This window comes from Leuresthes tenuis, unplaced genomic scaffold (genome assembly GCF_036924035.1).
Source record: "Leuresthes tenuis unplaced genomic scaffold, fLeuTen1.0.hap1 SCAF_5, whole genome shotgun sequence".
Lineage (NCBI taxonomy): Eukaryota > Metazoa > Chordata > Actinopteri > Atheriniformes > Atherinopsidae > Leuresthes > Leuresthes tenuis.
The window spans coordinates 18,000,065-18,016,278 of record NW_027325359.1 but is presented as its reverse complement, the minus strand read 5'-3'; the positions used below and the strand labels follow the sequence as shown (position 1 = coordinate 18,016,278).

Sequence of the window (16,214 nt, the reverse complement as noted above, 5' to 3'; positions counted from 1 at the left end):
ACACAGGCACTCTATTGGGACCACTTCATCCACACGCCCCCCAGAGCACAGTTTATTTACTCCTTGCTCTGTGACAGTCGGCTAACTTCACAAAGAGTTTGCTACTGCTAGTTTTGTGCAAGATGGCAGGATATTTATCAAATTTTGACAATGTGAAAGATGACTTTGAGTAAGTTGTTCTTACTGGAGTGAATGAGCTGTGCTGCAGCCATGCGTGTCGATGAAGTGGTCCCAGTAGAGGTGTCTGTAGAATTCCCTTTCCTATAGCTGCAAGTAGCTACATAACAGTAGCTATGTGCTAACAGAGAAATAGTACGCGTTCGTTCATTCATTCGTCTTAAAGTATTGGTGAAATAAAGACAGATAATGCCTTATTTAGAGGCTGCATCATCATTGCCCCGTTCACTCCGTTATATGGATATACACCGATCGCAAGTTATCTAAATGGCTTCCGAAGGACGCCGACTTTCACCAAACTGTTCTCGGTGAGTAGATAAAAGTACTTCATACCAGAAATAAGGTCTAGTTTTAAAAATACCGGAATTCCCCTTTAATGTCTTGTAAATAAGCATCACTTCCCAACATGTTCACTGTAACAGCTTTTTAAGGAGATAAATTTGGAAGTTGTGTAATTATCTTTTTCCACTGTGGCCCCAAAAAGTTATCTAATGCAGCTTAGATGCTCACAGCTGTCTTTTTTATTTCCCAGAGAACAATTTTCTGCAATGCAAAGAACCCACAAGGGGTGGTAATGCTCAAAAAGCTATTCAGTTTGTGTAGACTGCTGTAATACCAGACAGCACGGATTTGGGGTTCACTGGGACTTGCATCAGTATCAAAGCTGTATATTCAAATATAGATGCACTGCAAAAGCTTGTCCAGATAAGGGCCTTAAGGCAGATATCAAAACTAATGGATAATTCACTGATAATTAATATTGGCTGAGAGGATTACTGCTACAGAGCAGAAAATTATGCCAGTGGCATGCACTACTAGGTGAAAAAGAAAGTAAATTCTCTCTCAATTGGAAGGTTTTATGTATCAGGACACAATTCTTTAATAATAAGGAAACAAAAAAAAAAAATCTAGTCTTACCGAGTCTTAAAATTAGAGCAGTGTCCAGAATTACAGCATGTCATTATTCACCCAATAACACCTAAAAGTGATGTATGGAAAACATCCCCTCCACCCTTACAGCTTCCATAGAAATGAAGAGGCCAAGTTAATGTGGACACCTCTATAAAAGATGACGTTTTGACAGTTTGTTGGAGTCTTCGGGTGTGTGTTATAACAAAGCCGAGGAGGAAAGAAACCAGCTGGACTCGTTCTACAGTGAGAGAGATTATTTCCAGTTGGAAACCTTTCAAGACAATTGTTCATCTTCCCAGGAGCGGACGTCCCAGCAAGTTCACCCCAATATCTGACCGTGCAAAGAAAATTAAAAATTTAAAAACAAGAGCTACATCTGAACTCTACAGGCCTCAGATAGCCTCAGATAGCATGTTAAAGTTAACATGTCATAAAAAAGACTGAAACAGTATGGATTGTTTGGAAGGGTTGCAGGAGACAGCCTCTTCTCTCTAAAAACAGCATGGCAACCCAGATAAGGTTAGAAAAGTTACATCTGAACAAACTACAACAAAAAAAACCCCACGTCAGCACAAACACCTCATGGCCATCTGTCAAGCACGGTGGTGGAGGGCTGATAATTTGGACTTGCTTAGCAGCCACAGACAATGTCCAGACCTCAACCTGATTGAAATGCAGTGATGGGACATCAACAGAGCTGTGCATGAACAAAGGCTCCCAAAACCTCAATGACCCGAAGCAGTGTGTAGAGAAGAGTGGGCCAAAATTCCTCCTCAACAACATGAGAGACTGAGAACATCATAAAGCAATTTCATTTAGTTAGAACAGCTAAAGGTGGTTTTACAAGCTAGAGAATCATGGAGTGTACCAAGTTTATTACACACTGCTTCTGCATTTTGGTTTAGTGTTTTTGTAAATAAATAATTACATGATTCAATATGTGATGTGTTGTTGTAAATCTGAAGCTGAATATTCCTCATATTTTTTATCATGTCCTTAGAAATCCTTGGAAATGAAAGTGGGTACGTATTCTTTTTCATATCACTGTTACGTTCTCGCTGTCCTTAGTGAAAGGAGAACACACCACGAAGGAACTGGACCGGTCTGAAATCCAAGCAACAGTACATCAGTACCAGCTGCTCTTTAATCAATAGCCTCCAAGTGTTTTGTATCCCTAATAGAGATGTCCTTGTCGTGAATGTGGGGTTATTAGATCCCCTTTGAACGAGAGCTGCCCTCCATTGAGCGCAGCTCTATAAATGTCCCACTTTTCCTTTTCCTTCCTTCAGTGCATCAGGAGTTGGAAGTAGAAGACAAATGAGAGCGCCCACTCGACAACAGATGCATGTAAATGAAAAGTAATTAAACGCTAAATCTCCCCCTACCCTAATTCCTTCTCCGACTAATGACAGCAGAATAGTGAGTGTGTACAGAGGGTCTGCTGGGATCCACTTGGCAGCAGCACAAACGTTTCTCTGTGATTTCTTTACTTGGTTTAGAAAAATCTGAAAATTAATTTAGTTTAGAGAATAAACGTGATCCCTCTGCGGCTTGGCTGTCTTGTCTTCGGCATGACAGGAACACACAAAACATTACACCCACTGAGGCCGTTTAATGTACACACTAAATGCATTCATGAATAAAACAGACTGTCACCCCTGCTGTTCTGGCAATGAAACCGTAAACTCTGAATAAACCCCGTCGAATGAATACAAACATGAACACAAACTACACGGTAATTCACCATCTCTTTGAAAAGTCCTGCTGTCTGGCTGCTCAAACAAACAACAAGCTCATTTCAGTATCTACAACTAAGCATTAACACACACAAAAAGTATGTTAAAGCATGTGCTTGACCCTGATGCTGCTGCACATTTTAAGATCTGGGAGATGATTGCAGCGCTCACTTGACTCAACCAGGCCTCAAAAAGCTGGCATCACATCAGCTTTGCACTGCGGGACTTAGACCGAGTGGGGGTGACCAAAGGCTGACAATGTCAGCAGCAACCGTCTTATCTGCATAAGGAGTAAAAAAAAGTTTCTATCCATGTCAGCAGAGATGTTTCTAATGAATCTTTTTAAGCAAATTCAGATTTTCTTTTTCTGACATAAACTGACTATGTAGGGTAATCCTAAACCAGGACTAAGCTGCTTTCTATTTTAGGCAAGTACTACAATGACTTCCCTGACAAAGTCATTTTAGAGCTCAAACGAGTTGTTGATTTATAAGTCGGCCTATCAGAAGATCAGCAGCAGTGTGGGCCAATGGGGTAATTCCAGCCTACAGGGTCTGAAGCTGCGGGCACTTTTTGGCACTTTAACCTGAGGGTCAATAAAACAACACGTTTATTACTATTTCTGAGACTAATAAAGTGATAAGAATTCAATTGTAGGCTGTGCAAAAAAACATTTATTATCAAACTAGTGCTGGGATCAGGCTAAATAAGTGTTCAAATGAAAACTGATTGCAAGCGTTGCGTCCCGTCTCGTTCCATCATTGCTCTTCTCTCTAATCTTAACCATCTTTAGAAACTACTCTGCACGACACACTGTGGGTATGATAACTGCCAGAGAGAAATATTGGAGACCACAAATTCACCTGATCTCATAGGGAAGCACGTGTCAAGAAAATGGAAACTGCTGCGTAACAACTTGTGGTGAAATTAGTGACAGTTTGAAGTGTGAGAATGGTAATGGGATGCAGTCAGCGCAGACTGCGTATTCTTCAATGACAACTCAAGGGGAAACTGTGACTGCTGGATTTAATATTTGTCAACAGGATCTGGCCAACATCAGCCTTGAAGGAGGTCTATTTTTCCCAGGCTGACACGATTTCCTGACATCTTAATGAAATGTGTGTGACGCGCTTTGGTCAAAAATAACACAGACACAGAGCAGCAGCTCTTTTTTTGTTCCATTGATTTACACTCGCATTCAAGCATTTCCACAGGGTCTGCCTCTTATCAACCCTTAGAACAGCCTAACAGCTTACATCTCACACCAAACTGAAAGATAGTAGCAATAACCGACTGGAATGTCCCTTGTCTGCAGTTGGTGCCGCAGGTAGGACACTGATCCCGGTTGTAGGCACTATCCTGACACGAGTCATGTGTTGAATGGGCCCAAGTCAGACGGTTAATGAACCACTGAGAACTCCCGCTCTAATTCCTCTGTCACTTCTTGGATCTATAAACTCTGAACTTCTCTGTTGCTCCGCTCCTCTGTGTTTTGTTAATGTTTTTGACAAGTAATATGAAATAATGTTGCTTATATGGGCTGCTATAGTGCTGCACTGATGGTGCATTAAGCAACAAATGGGAGATTGGAATTTCCAACTTTAAGTGGTTAAAAAAAAATATTAAAGAATGCCATTTAGGAATAGGATATTTTTTGTTGGGATAAAAAAAATAAAAGTGAAACAAATAATAGTAGAACTCATTATACTCTAATGAAATTTAACTATATAACTAATGATGAGATTTGATGATAATAGCAAGAGCAAAAGGGTTTCAACTTGCATGCATCATGTGTGGTTGAATTTAGGCAGAGATCACAGACAAAAGCGGCTGGTAACCTTACAGAGTGACATATATTCCCCCTGAAAATCACAGAATGTCACATTTTCAGACATTCTGTGAGCCCTAAAACAAAATGGTCATGACTTCAGACACCCAAATAAAATGCTATTTTCCCACAATGTGTCCCTCTTAAGGGCTAAAATGTTTAAATGTCTGGTCCAAAATTCCTGTCTTCTCAGCGACCAAGACAAAGTTACAACATGATATATTCTCAAAAGATACATGCTCAGAAAACTGCCTTACTTACAACATGTCATCCATGTATGAGAACTCCGCATGTTGTCTTAGCACTTAGCATTTTCAGGAGGTCATTTTAATCTTGACCCTCTCTCCTTAAAGGCTCTTGTGATGAGTACAATCTTTTGGGTTGTTTGGCTAAAACCAGCTTCTGCAAACACTTCTGTCAGGATGCTACCCAGATGAAAATCCCCATTATGAAGCGTACTCCGGCCTCGGCTAGCCTGTCAGAAATGGTGATGGGCTGAGGTAAAGCAGAAGCCAGGAAAGTGGCGGGGAAACTAGTTTGCAACTACTCACCTCAAAAAGCGAGTACCGGATGTGTCCAAAAAATATCTTGACGAAAGCAAAATAGCATCCTCAGGAAACAGCTATCTGAGGCAATGCCTGCACACTCACCATTAGTACACAGCCTCTTTCAGCTAGAATCAGACAAGCAGCTTGATGACGGACAGAGGATAGTGCTGGTGGTCAGGTTTTTATGCATGTGCAGGAAGAATGGACTGTGCCATCCACAAGTACAGTAATATGTTGCATAAACTGCATTCCAACTACAAGCTGAAAACACGAAACTTTTACCAAAGCCTAAATCCACTTTTATTCCAAATCCTACTCCCGTGGCGGTTTGGAACAAAAATGCACACCCATGCAACCTTCACCAGGGTGTACACACACGCTTAAAAGCTCTATAACCAGCACCAAATTTGACCAAATTTAGTTACAACAGAACACAGTGAGAAGCACGCAGTAACGACACAATGCAACACACAACACGAACAGTCTAAAATAAAACTGGGAGTCTCTGCATGTCTTTAGCAGGAATGCTGAGAGGGTCATTCAGCTCCGAGTGCATGACCAACACGCCTCCACTCTGAAACCACACACTGTTAAGCCTCTTTTTCTCTCGGTTGTTTGGGTCTGTGTGGGAGTTGGTGGCACTTTTAAGGGTGTTTCTGATTATCTGCTTCCTGCACTATGTTTTTCCATCATGTTTTATGAGGAAAAAAAAATAAAAAAATCTCTCTGTCCTCACTGTTTCACAGCAACCACTCGCTATCACTTTGTCCTCTCCATCCTTTCTATCGCTTCCTCTCTTTATTTGCTTTATATTTTCCACTCTGAATCACTTCCTGCCTTTTCTGTGTTCTGGCTCTTTCAGCCTGAAAATATCACTTACTTCTCACACTCAGTAACGCTTACAATAGTGCCCGTCCAATGCCTGCAGACGGCCCCTCACAAACGCATACTCTTTTTGTCCAAGCGCTATTTAAAGAGACATTGTGCTCATACAGATAAGCCAGCAGCACAAAGCTCCTGATAATGTATCTTCTTCCAAACTTGCTGCTGTAGAAGCTGAAGTTAAGCTGAAAAACAACAAAATGGAGTCAGCAATAGGTTGTGTTTGTCTCTGCTCTGGAAATGAAATCCTGTTGGTTCATTTAAAAGGTTTCTCTACTTCCAAGTTTACTTTTCAGCAGCTGTTTTGAGAGGAAACAAACACACACACACAAAAAATTTAATATTTGGTGGATCGACTGTTTCCTGTAGCTTTTAAACACCCCACCCTCCCCCATTCTTCTGCACTAAAACAGCAGTGTGAGGAGTTGTGAGTCCCAAACAACAAAGTTTTTCTCACCGCCATCAATAAATCGTATACTGGTACAGCAGATGGAGGAAACACCGAGAGGGGAACAGAGATGAACAATAAGCCCAAAACCAGAAAAGGCAAATACAAAGACTCATAGTGTGATAACGAAGAGAGAAGGACAGCAAAAAACAAGACAGGGGGAATTAAATAATTAAATAAGAGAGGGAACACTGATGGAAAAATAAAACATGTCAGCCAAACAAAAACCCAAAACAAAGCATGTTATTCCAAAGACATGCATCAAAGATTAAAGGAATATACGCAGCTGCTGTATATTCAGTCACGTTCGAACCAAAAAGCCACATAAACGCGAGACAACAAGGATAATAAAGGTACATTTTGGCAAAGTGAGAGCACATGAGAGCAAAGAGTACCTATTTTAGGGAGGGCTTGCACTGGACGGCGCGACACACTCACAGGGAGGGAGGGAAGTCCCAGTCAGGCAGCCAGCCAATGGGAGCAAGAGAGGGAAGAGGAGTCGGTAAATAGGGGAAGGAGAGGGGAAGGGTGGGATTCTGAGGGTTTAATGCGGAGATGACTGTGGTCTTGCTGGAGGTGGATACAGACCTGTACAGACCTGAGCGTTCATTTAAATCAAACAGGAGTTTGTTTTCTATCTGCTTTGACTCCAGCTGCAGAGGAAGTGAATAACTTTAATAATTCAAGTCGCATTTAACACCAGACTGAAAAGCAGCAGGCCGCTGACTCCTCTGGCTGACAGTCTGACGGCATCCTGCATCAGTGGTGGGTGTGTTTGGATGTTCCGTTGTTCTCGGTGGTCTATTGTAACCACACCCAACGGTGAGGTCATCCTGTTCTGACCACACCCTGGTGCACACTTCTCCATCACTGATGCAAGGACAGAAATCAAACCATGAAGGGAAACCAACACTGAAGGATTTTAACCTGCTTTTCGGCTACTGAAGGCTATAAAGTCAGAAATAAGGAGAACTACAATTAACAGCCATCATTCATCTCATTCACATTCTTGTGAGGCTTCTGCTAAAGTACTTCAGTGCATACATCGATCAACATTAACATCACACAAACATTGATCAACTTGCTGCGATGCAAATGCTTTAATAGGAAAATTTGTGGCATATTTGTTGGACCTGAATAGTCAAATAGTCATTTCTGCATGAGGAGGTTCCGACCTGAGCGACATGACCCAGAAGTATCACAGTGGCTGCTATAATATGAGCTGCTTGAACTCTCTAAATGCTTTAATGCTTAATTTAGTATATCCTTGAGTGCAGGAAACATCAGCCGGATACAGTCTGTGAATGGATGAAACCTTTGACCTTTTGCACAACATAACCATGAAAAAGCCTAAATGTGAGGGGAAGAGGCTGCTTAAGACTAATGCTTAAGAAAACAACTACAGTATACTGTTGTTTAAGGATCAAAGTAAGCCTTCTCCTGCCAATTCAAAGGAATTTCACATGAAATTCCTTTGAATTGGCATCTAGAACATGGGGGTCGACCAGATGCTACGAGGTGCTCCAAGATCCAAACACAAAATCAGAAGTCATCCTAATCACTGCAACAACTAACTGATGCACAAGAGATCTAAAACCTAAGAAGCTGTTCCGATTTAAGACCCACCTTCTTCCAACTGACATCCAATTTCAGCCGAGCCTTAAATTTATCCATCGTGTTTGATTGTGTTTTAAATGGAAAGTTATTGAACTTTTTAGTACTGCAATTTGGTTTAGCAGTAAATACGTTTTCTTAGGCACTTGATCTAGCTTTGTTTTAATTCCTAAGTGGACAAAAGATAAATGATCACTCTTTTCATATGGAGACTAAGCTAATGAGCATGCTCTGCAATATATAATATAGACTTTTCATAGTTAAAATATATGGTATCATAGAGTCTATTAAAACCCGGCTTTCAGCTAACGCCTTCACAAGGAAGGTGACCGATATACTCGCATTATCAAACACACATATGCCATCTGAGCCGTTTAAATTTCACTCTGGTATCATAAACAACCCGAGAGTTTGGGCGAAATAGCTTTCTGGAGTGGAAACGAATGAGAAATCGCAGCTTCAGACAGGATGAAACATTTAGGAAAACAGCTGAAAAAGCCAAACAAGTCTAAATGCACCACATAACCAGAGGAGTTTGGCTGCTTTTATGCTCTGTTTCTACAACACGTATCAATGTGCACGACTTTACAGGAAGCTGTCGTATAAGCTAAGCTTACCAGCCACTGGAGAGGGAGGCTGAATGGGGAAGTTCAAGGTGTCACAGGGTTGCAAATTGGATTTACTGCCACCATACTCAGGGTTCAATACAGCGGCCTTTTGTCCCCTCTTTTTTTTTTCTTTCTTTCTTTCATTTTTTTTAAAATCTCTTTTTAATTCTCCAAGTCGACGCTGAGTGACCCGAGTGGTTTGACTTACAATGACTGATTGAACCATTCTGAATGAACCATAATTGTAAGCAGTGATAAGTTCAGGAGGGGAACTGTTTTTTTCCTGAAGTATAACTCTAGAGCATGGATAGTGGGCGGTTCGCAAGGCGGCTGCTTTAAAAACTAGGCACACAAATTTGAAGAAATAAATGTTTTCGAATTGAATGTCGCCTGCCGACGTCCTGACTAGAAAGAGCGAACAAAACTCCCTCCATATGTAGCACTCACTTGCTTATGTGGAATGTGTTTACTGAGAACGCTCGTATGTGCTCCCTGTACAGTAAGCCTGCCACTCAACTTTACACGTATTGGGCTCAACGGAAATATCAGCGCCTCGGGGAACGGAGAGGCTTCATGCCATTCCAGATGAGCTTGTCTGTCTCAATAGAGACGCTGACAGACAATCAGGAAATAGACCTTAATGCAACAGGTGGCGAGTGCTGCAGAGCGCTGAGAGACGGTTGGGTGGCAAGGCAAGGTTACAATTGTACTGCTCTATATTGTCATTTGGAAAAAGAATATAGAAAAATTTACCAACAGCTGATAAAAGCAAACATTTTGGATGGGGAGGAATAAACAAAACTGGACTGAAATTGTATTTTTTGCTTACAACCACAACGTGTTCCAAGTGCTGTGAGCCCGCTTTATGAATCTGTGACAAACACAGATTCTCGGTGCCTGAGGATGTAAGTCATAAATAGATTTAATGGGGGTTAATAGTTGGGTAGGACCAAACCTGGTGGTTGACATTCAGCAGGTGTTACATCGGCCCTCTGCAGCACAGCAGTTTGTAGCTGGAAAGGAATGCCAGTTTAATCTAATGAACTTCTCTGCCAGCAACGATATAAACCACTCAGTGGAAACCGCTTAGCTTTAAATAGCATGAAGTGTATACATTTTATCTCAAGTGGCTCCGGCGAGAATAAAGCCCATTATCTATGTCTGTCAAGTTGGAAAGTCTAAAACAAGATGCTTCAGTCAGTGGTCGTATACGACCGAACCGGAAAAAGCGTCTTTCATCCTGAAGTGAAAGAGAAGCTAGTTTTTCAGTAGTTTTCTACTCAGTTTTAACTTTGAGTTTGCTCTGATGTAATCTGACATGAACTTTGAAACCCTGTTAAACCAACATGGCTACAAATCATCAGCTGAGACATCTTTGCTGCTCGTTTTCATTGTACATTTTTTTTCCAAACAGACCATTCCTGGTGGCCAGAGGTAGTCACCAAATATATCGCAAGAAAAAAGGAAGTGAGAAACATTTGACTGCACAGGAATAGTTTGTAGAACAAAGGGAGGCGTACCTTAAAGGCATACTTGCGGCTGATATGATCCTCGGGTCCCACGGGTGAAATGACATAGCTGGGCAGAGGAATACTGCCTAAGACCGACTCCTCTCTGCTGTCTGGGGAGAGAAAGATGGTGGGAGGAAAGGGAAAGGAAAAGTGAGGGAGGGTGTGGTGAGTGAGGGGAGGTGGGGGAGTAGATAATCAGGGCGAGGAGGGTGAGAAAAGGAGCGACAGAGATACAGAGGAGAGGAAGGGGCAATAGAATAAATGTCACTCATCACCCACTAATTTCATCCCTGCCTGCCACCAGTATCATAATACTGACGCATGCACACATTTATGTGCCGTCACTCGTGCCAAAGTGCTGTGCCAAACAGTAAATGACCACTCTGGTATCCCAGTGTCACAGAGGAAATGCTCCCCTACTCCAGCTGGCAGGCTGTAGCAGCCTTTCGCTGCTGAGATCCCCCACATACACACACACACTTGTTTTTCCATCTTTGTGGTGATTCACATTGGCATAATGTTTTCTCCAGCCCCTTACCATTCTCTAACCATAACCTAAATGTAACTCGAACCATTAAAACCAAGCTCTGACACTTAAAAACGCCTCAAACATGTGAAGCCACGCATTTGGTCCCTGCAAAGGTATAACAAGTCCTTCACAGGAACTACACAAAGCGAGTTCCTCATTTATTTTTTAACTTAGGAATATAGACAAACAAGTACACGCATGCACATTTCCCCTCTATAATAAGACCCTCACTGACAGAGTGCAACAGTAACCTTAACCCTCGAGCCCTTTGAAGAACAACGTCCTCACCCTCTCAGGACGTCCTCAGCTCTCACGCTTTTCTCCATAAAAACCTCCAGTATTTGTATTTGATTGTTGTCGCAGAATGTTAAGAGTGTGAGCTTGTGTGTGTAATAATTGCCACTTTGTAACATTCAGGAACAATGTGAAAATGTGTGTGCCGGGCACCTGCGCATGTCCATGAGTGTTTGGCTGAGAGGTGATAAGGCGGCGCTGTGGATTAAAGGGGTAATTGGTTAAAAATAATACAAGGGCCTTTGAAGGAGACATTCCCTAAATGGCGGGAGAGACGGTGAGGTCTTTTTATCTGCTGCTTTGCCCCGTCCAGTCTCACTCACACGCTGAACAGACCTGACCGTGGAAAAAAAACGTTGAATACATACAATCAGCACATGGACATGCATGGTGAGAGGGTGCCTCTTTGTACCGAAAGCCTGAGGATGAAGGGTGTCATTTTCCAAGCCGTTTTCCAAGAGTTTTGTTATTGAGCTATAAAAATAAAGACGACTGAAAACAAGTAGCAAAAGAAACAAGAGGGAGAAATAAAAAGCCCAATTTATCTGCTATGGGTATGCAGAGTTTACCCAGAGCACTGCTTGTCTCCCATGCGCAGAATGTGATTTATCGGCGAGATTGTGTGCGAGTGTAAATTAGGAGGCACTTCTGTCTGTCTGTGTGCAGATTCCCCTCATGAAGGAGGTAACTACAGTGAGAAGTGGAAAAACGCAGACTGTCCACTCAGCATAACTGTTGGAATTATTGCCGAAATCATTCCTGAAATCAACAAAGTCCTAACTAATCAAATAAAGGTAGAATAAACACAGCCAATAGTTCACACATCAAAATGAGTTCAGGCTCATTAAGAAAACAAAACCCACCTGTATATTATCAGAAATAATATGGACAGACGCCGAGCCTGCCAAGGGGGTGTTAGAAACTGACGTCTGCACAGAGATCGCCTTTATGAGGACTGCAGGGACGCTCTTACGAAGACGTGTGAGTTTTTGTGAGTCAAAGCCAAACTAAGGAACAGCGCCATGAACTCGCTCCCCTTTCAGAAAGAGGCCAACAAGTGGAACAAAAGCCATTCCGCTGCACATGCAAGGCTTGTTGATGCTGGGTCTTCAGTATTAAAAAAAAAAAAGGGTTTGTGATTCATTTGTCATAGCATATGCCCACGGATACATAAAGGAAACAAATCTGATTTATAACTGTAGCCACTGAACCTTTTAAAGGTAAGTGTTTCTGAATACGTGATTGATTCTAGTGCATTTTTAAAGATTAAATGCATGCATAGGGAAAGAAAGCCCAAGTAATGACTGGAATGAGACCCCAAATATAGATGTCTTGAAGATGAGACAACAGGATGCAGTGCAGGAACAAAATGAAGAGAAAGAAGGAGGACATTTAAAGTATTTCTTCCCTTGATTGTCACTGAAGATGAGAAGAATATAAGATAAGAAGAAATCTCCAAGCGGGAATATCGGGAAGGCAGTTTTATTTGTTTCACCGAGACACGGCTGCAGGAAGAGCGCCAACACCTCTTCTTTCTGGCTTTCAGACTATAAGGGCAAAAGACAGAGAGAGAACAGTAACAGGTACCAGCTTCGGTGCTCGTCACCGACAGATGGTGCAATCCCGGACACGTCACTGAGTCTTTGCACCCTGGATGTTCAGCTGTTGGCTGAGAGTTCGTCTCGATGTCGTTTACTGAGCGAGTTCACCGATGTTACCTGCCAACGCTGTCTGTGACATCATCAGCTAAGTTGTTGCCAAGCAACAAAAACAACACCCCGATCCAAAAGTCGAAAAGAAGAGGCCGCGCTTCAACCATGGCCTCTATACCAAAAAATAAAAAATCGGGGAGACGGAAGTACTGACATCTCAGTTGCTTGTTCAGCTCATATCACAATGAAAAGCCTTTCGGCCTCCATCAGAGCCCTCCGATCCATTCACGCCAATCTCTCTGTCACCACACCCTTCTTTCTTTCTGCTACATTTAGTCTGCTACAAAAGTTTGTCAACTGATTCTTAGTCTTTATATGCGGTTATCTATCCACAACGATAGTTTTTTTACTTCCTCGTGCAGAGACCAGGTGTACAAGCATAGAGTAGAGCGCTCGAGCGCATCACAAGACAATCTTGCTGGGCTTCGATCCATTTCTTTGTGGCTACAAACATTCTGAATGAACTTAATTCTATACTGGAAGCTGCAGACTATTTTTAGGTGCAACGACAATCATGAAAGGTGGCACATATTCACGTATGACTTTGACAGACAGATGCGTCACCCAGTCACACGCTGAGAATGTGTTTTTTTTCCTTTTTTAACTGCCTCCCCTTTCACAGAACCACCTGGCATCGTGACACTGATTATTGATCTATGCTTATCTATACTTCACTTCATTAACATCTTTTAATCTAAACAACAATAAGGTCAGTTACTAAAAAAGACTTGACTTGACCTCTCTTGACAAATAGATATGATAAAGGAAATGAAATGAAAGACAGAGAGAAAATAAAGGTTTGCCTGTTCTGATGTAGCAACATGAGATGAAGGCAGGAGCTGAGCGATTCTGAGTTCAAATCAAGTGTTTTCATGTTGAGAAAGGAACCTTTGAACTGAGCAACAAGACGGAGAAGAGAGAGAGAAAATGAAACGACACAGAATTGATTTCATCCGCCTGTTGAGGCGAGCGGAGTGAGCAGCGACTCCCAAAAGGTTCTGTTAAAAAGATTGAGATGAAAAAGGAAGGCGTGGAGAGGCAGATTAAGATGGCAGGGGATGGAGCCCAATGGCGATGGAGCGTGTGATGTATGTGTGCGCTTGTCAATATGTGTGCCCATGTGTTTCAGTTGGAACGCGCTCAGAAAGCTCAGACTGCTGTACTGGCTGTTCATCTGCTGCACTTCACAGTATCATCAGCATCCGGTTTCAGCTTTTCTCTTTTCCTTTTACTGATTTTGTCCTTTTAAGGCAGTTTATATATCTTATTTCACTATGTAATGGCATAGGCTGCACCACATTGTTACAGTAGCACCTCATAGCCAGGTTCCTGATTTGAATCTCAGCTGGGGTCCTTCTGTGTGGAGTTCTCCCTGTGGGTCATCACTTTTTACTCTGGCTCCCATCAGGGAGTTTGGGGAGACTTTGCCCTGTCTGTCTTGTCATCACGGGCATGACACTCTGGATCCTCACAACGCCGTTGCTCATCTACTCATCGCCTCGCTACCACTGGACTGCTCTTTACTCTTCACCTGATCATTGTTATCGCAAGCTGAGTAACATCACAAAACATTTTACAAAATGGAAAAGTGCAGTTAGTCGTTGCAGCCCAATGCATTGATGGGTGGGCCTAATGACTGGATGGCCAACCAGCTCCTCTTCCCATCTACCTTATTGAAAGCAGACAGCGCAGTAATGACAGAGAAAAAGAGGAGCAACTTATCCCTTCAAGCACCACTGCAGGAGGCATGTAAAGAAAGACTGTTTCAGAAAAAGTTACAACTAGAACCATGTTTAGACAAAGAAAGATGTCAAATCACAGCTTTTCCACATTAACTACAACTCTTGGAATCACAGGGCCTAAGAACTAACACCATGGTTCTGTCTTTCTGCCGCTCGGGTGATGATTTGGTTGGTTTTGTGGGGAATTTGCTGCTTTCATTGCTGCACAAGTCGTACACCTCTGTAGCTACACTGTGTGCGAGTCACTGACTGTATCTGTCTCTCACCGTATCTGTTGTTATGATTTGATCTGTTTTATGAGGTGGCTCTGTTATGTCATCCAACCCGGAATGTTTGATCGTAGTGACTGTGCTTTCCAAAGTCCAGTCAACCCACAAACACTCACCTTTGTAATAGAACAGACAGAAATCAGCCAAGACAAACCACTTCCTCTTCCAAAGGCGCATCCCAGAGCTGTCCTGCAGAGCAAAAGAGAAGCAAAGACTTTAAGTAAAGTATCCATGAAGTAAGATGGAGCATTTTGCACAATCTGGAGGAGGTAACAAGAACCTCAAGACAGAGATCCTCAGTAAGAAGAGAGAGGGAGTAGATGAGAGAGAAGGCTGAGAATTAAAGAGACAGAAAGGGGTAGCGAGGGACCACAGACACAGCAAGAACACTGACATGAAGAAAAGAGGAGTGTGATGAGCATGAGAAGAGATAAAAAGACTGAACAGGAAGGAGAGGGAGGAAGAGAGTGATCATTTTACTTGTTTGCTGGCTTGCTGTGCCAGCCACCACAGCTCTGCAGCACACTTTGTCTTTTATGTTCTCTGGCTGAAAATGGGGCCATTTAAAGCACAGATGAAGCGCAGAAGGGATGAAATCACCTCAAACACAGGTCTATATTCCCATCCTTTGGCTAAAGATGTATGAAGCTACGACAATGTGACACTCGTACGAGGATGGATGAAAGGGGGAAATCAAACCAAAAAAAAACCCTGTCCATTTGGTCACAAGCCTGCTCGGTCTCCATAGCATGTAAAAAGCAGTTTGTTTCTATGAGCCACTGTGCTGGCGTGCGACTCTGTGATGCCATCTGACTACAACAGCCTTCCAGTGACATCGCTCACTGTTTGTCTTGTACAGAAGCCAGGCTTCTTCCACTGAGATGATGCCAGCGAAAGTTATTTTAAGTGTGACTTAAAATAAGAGAATAGTCTCCAGTAATAGCCTGTCTGTGATCAACAGCAGGTGCTCTATATTGCCAATGCAAAACGAATAAATCAGAAGAATAAAACTGGGCCGGAGGAAGTTGAACCTTCACAGGCGTTACTAGTGAGGGGGAAAGCACAGTAACTGCTTTCTTTCAAGCCAATAATATCATGTATTACTCGTGTGTCATTCCTTCTTTGATGTGAGATGCCTGCAATTATCTGGCTTCCCACAATACAGACTTTTCTGAATATGACTGGATTTTAATTAAGGCTTTCTGCTGCTTCATTGTTGATAATGATATAAAAGTCCGATAAATGCGGAGGAACAAACCCGTCCAAGATCAGCATTCCTGACTGTTAAGGACTTTGTGTGTCTGATATGTTGGCACTGAAAACGTGGGTCTCGGCTCGCTTGCAAGTCAGTCTTGGTGCGGTTGGCTTACAGTGGGAGATGCAAACCAACCATCCAGAGAACCA

The 16,214-nt window shown here is 42.5% G+C and overlaps 1 protein-coding gene across 7 annotated transcripts in view; it reads right to left on the bottom strand.

Moving 5' to 3' along the window:
- plekha7a (pleckstrin homology domain containing, family A member 7a) overlaps nt 1-16,214 on the bottom strand; it is a 126,890-nt gene that overhangs the window by 22,465 nt on the left and 88,211 nt on the right. For all 7 annotated transcript variants that reach the window (XM_072386367.1, XM_072386366.1, XM_072386370.1 and 4 more), the window contains 2 exons: nt 14,927-14,999; nt 10,274-10,374 (listed from right to left, as the gene is read on the bottom strand). In XM_072386367.1, coding sequence (XP_072242468.1) covers nt 10,274-10,374; nt 14,927-14,999 — 174 coding nt within the window. The remainder of the gene's footprint in view (nt 1-10,273; nt 10,375-14,926; nt 15,000-16,214) is intronic.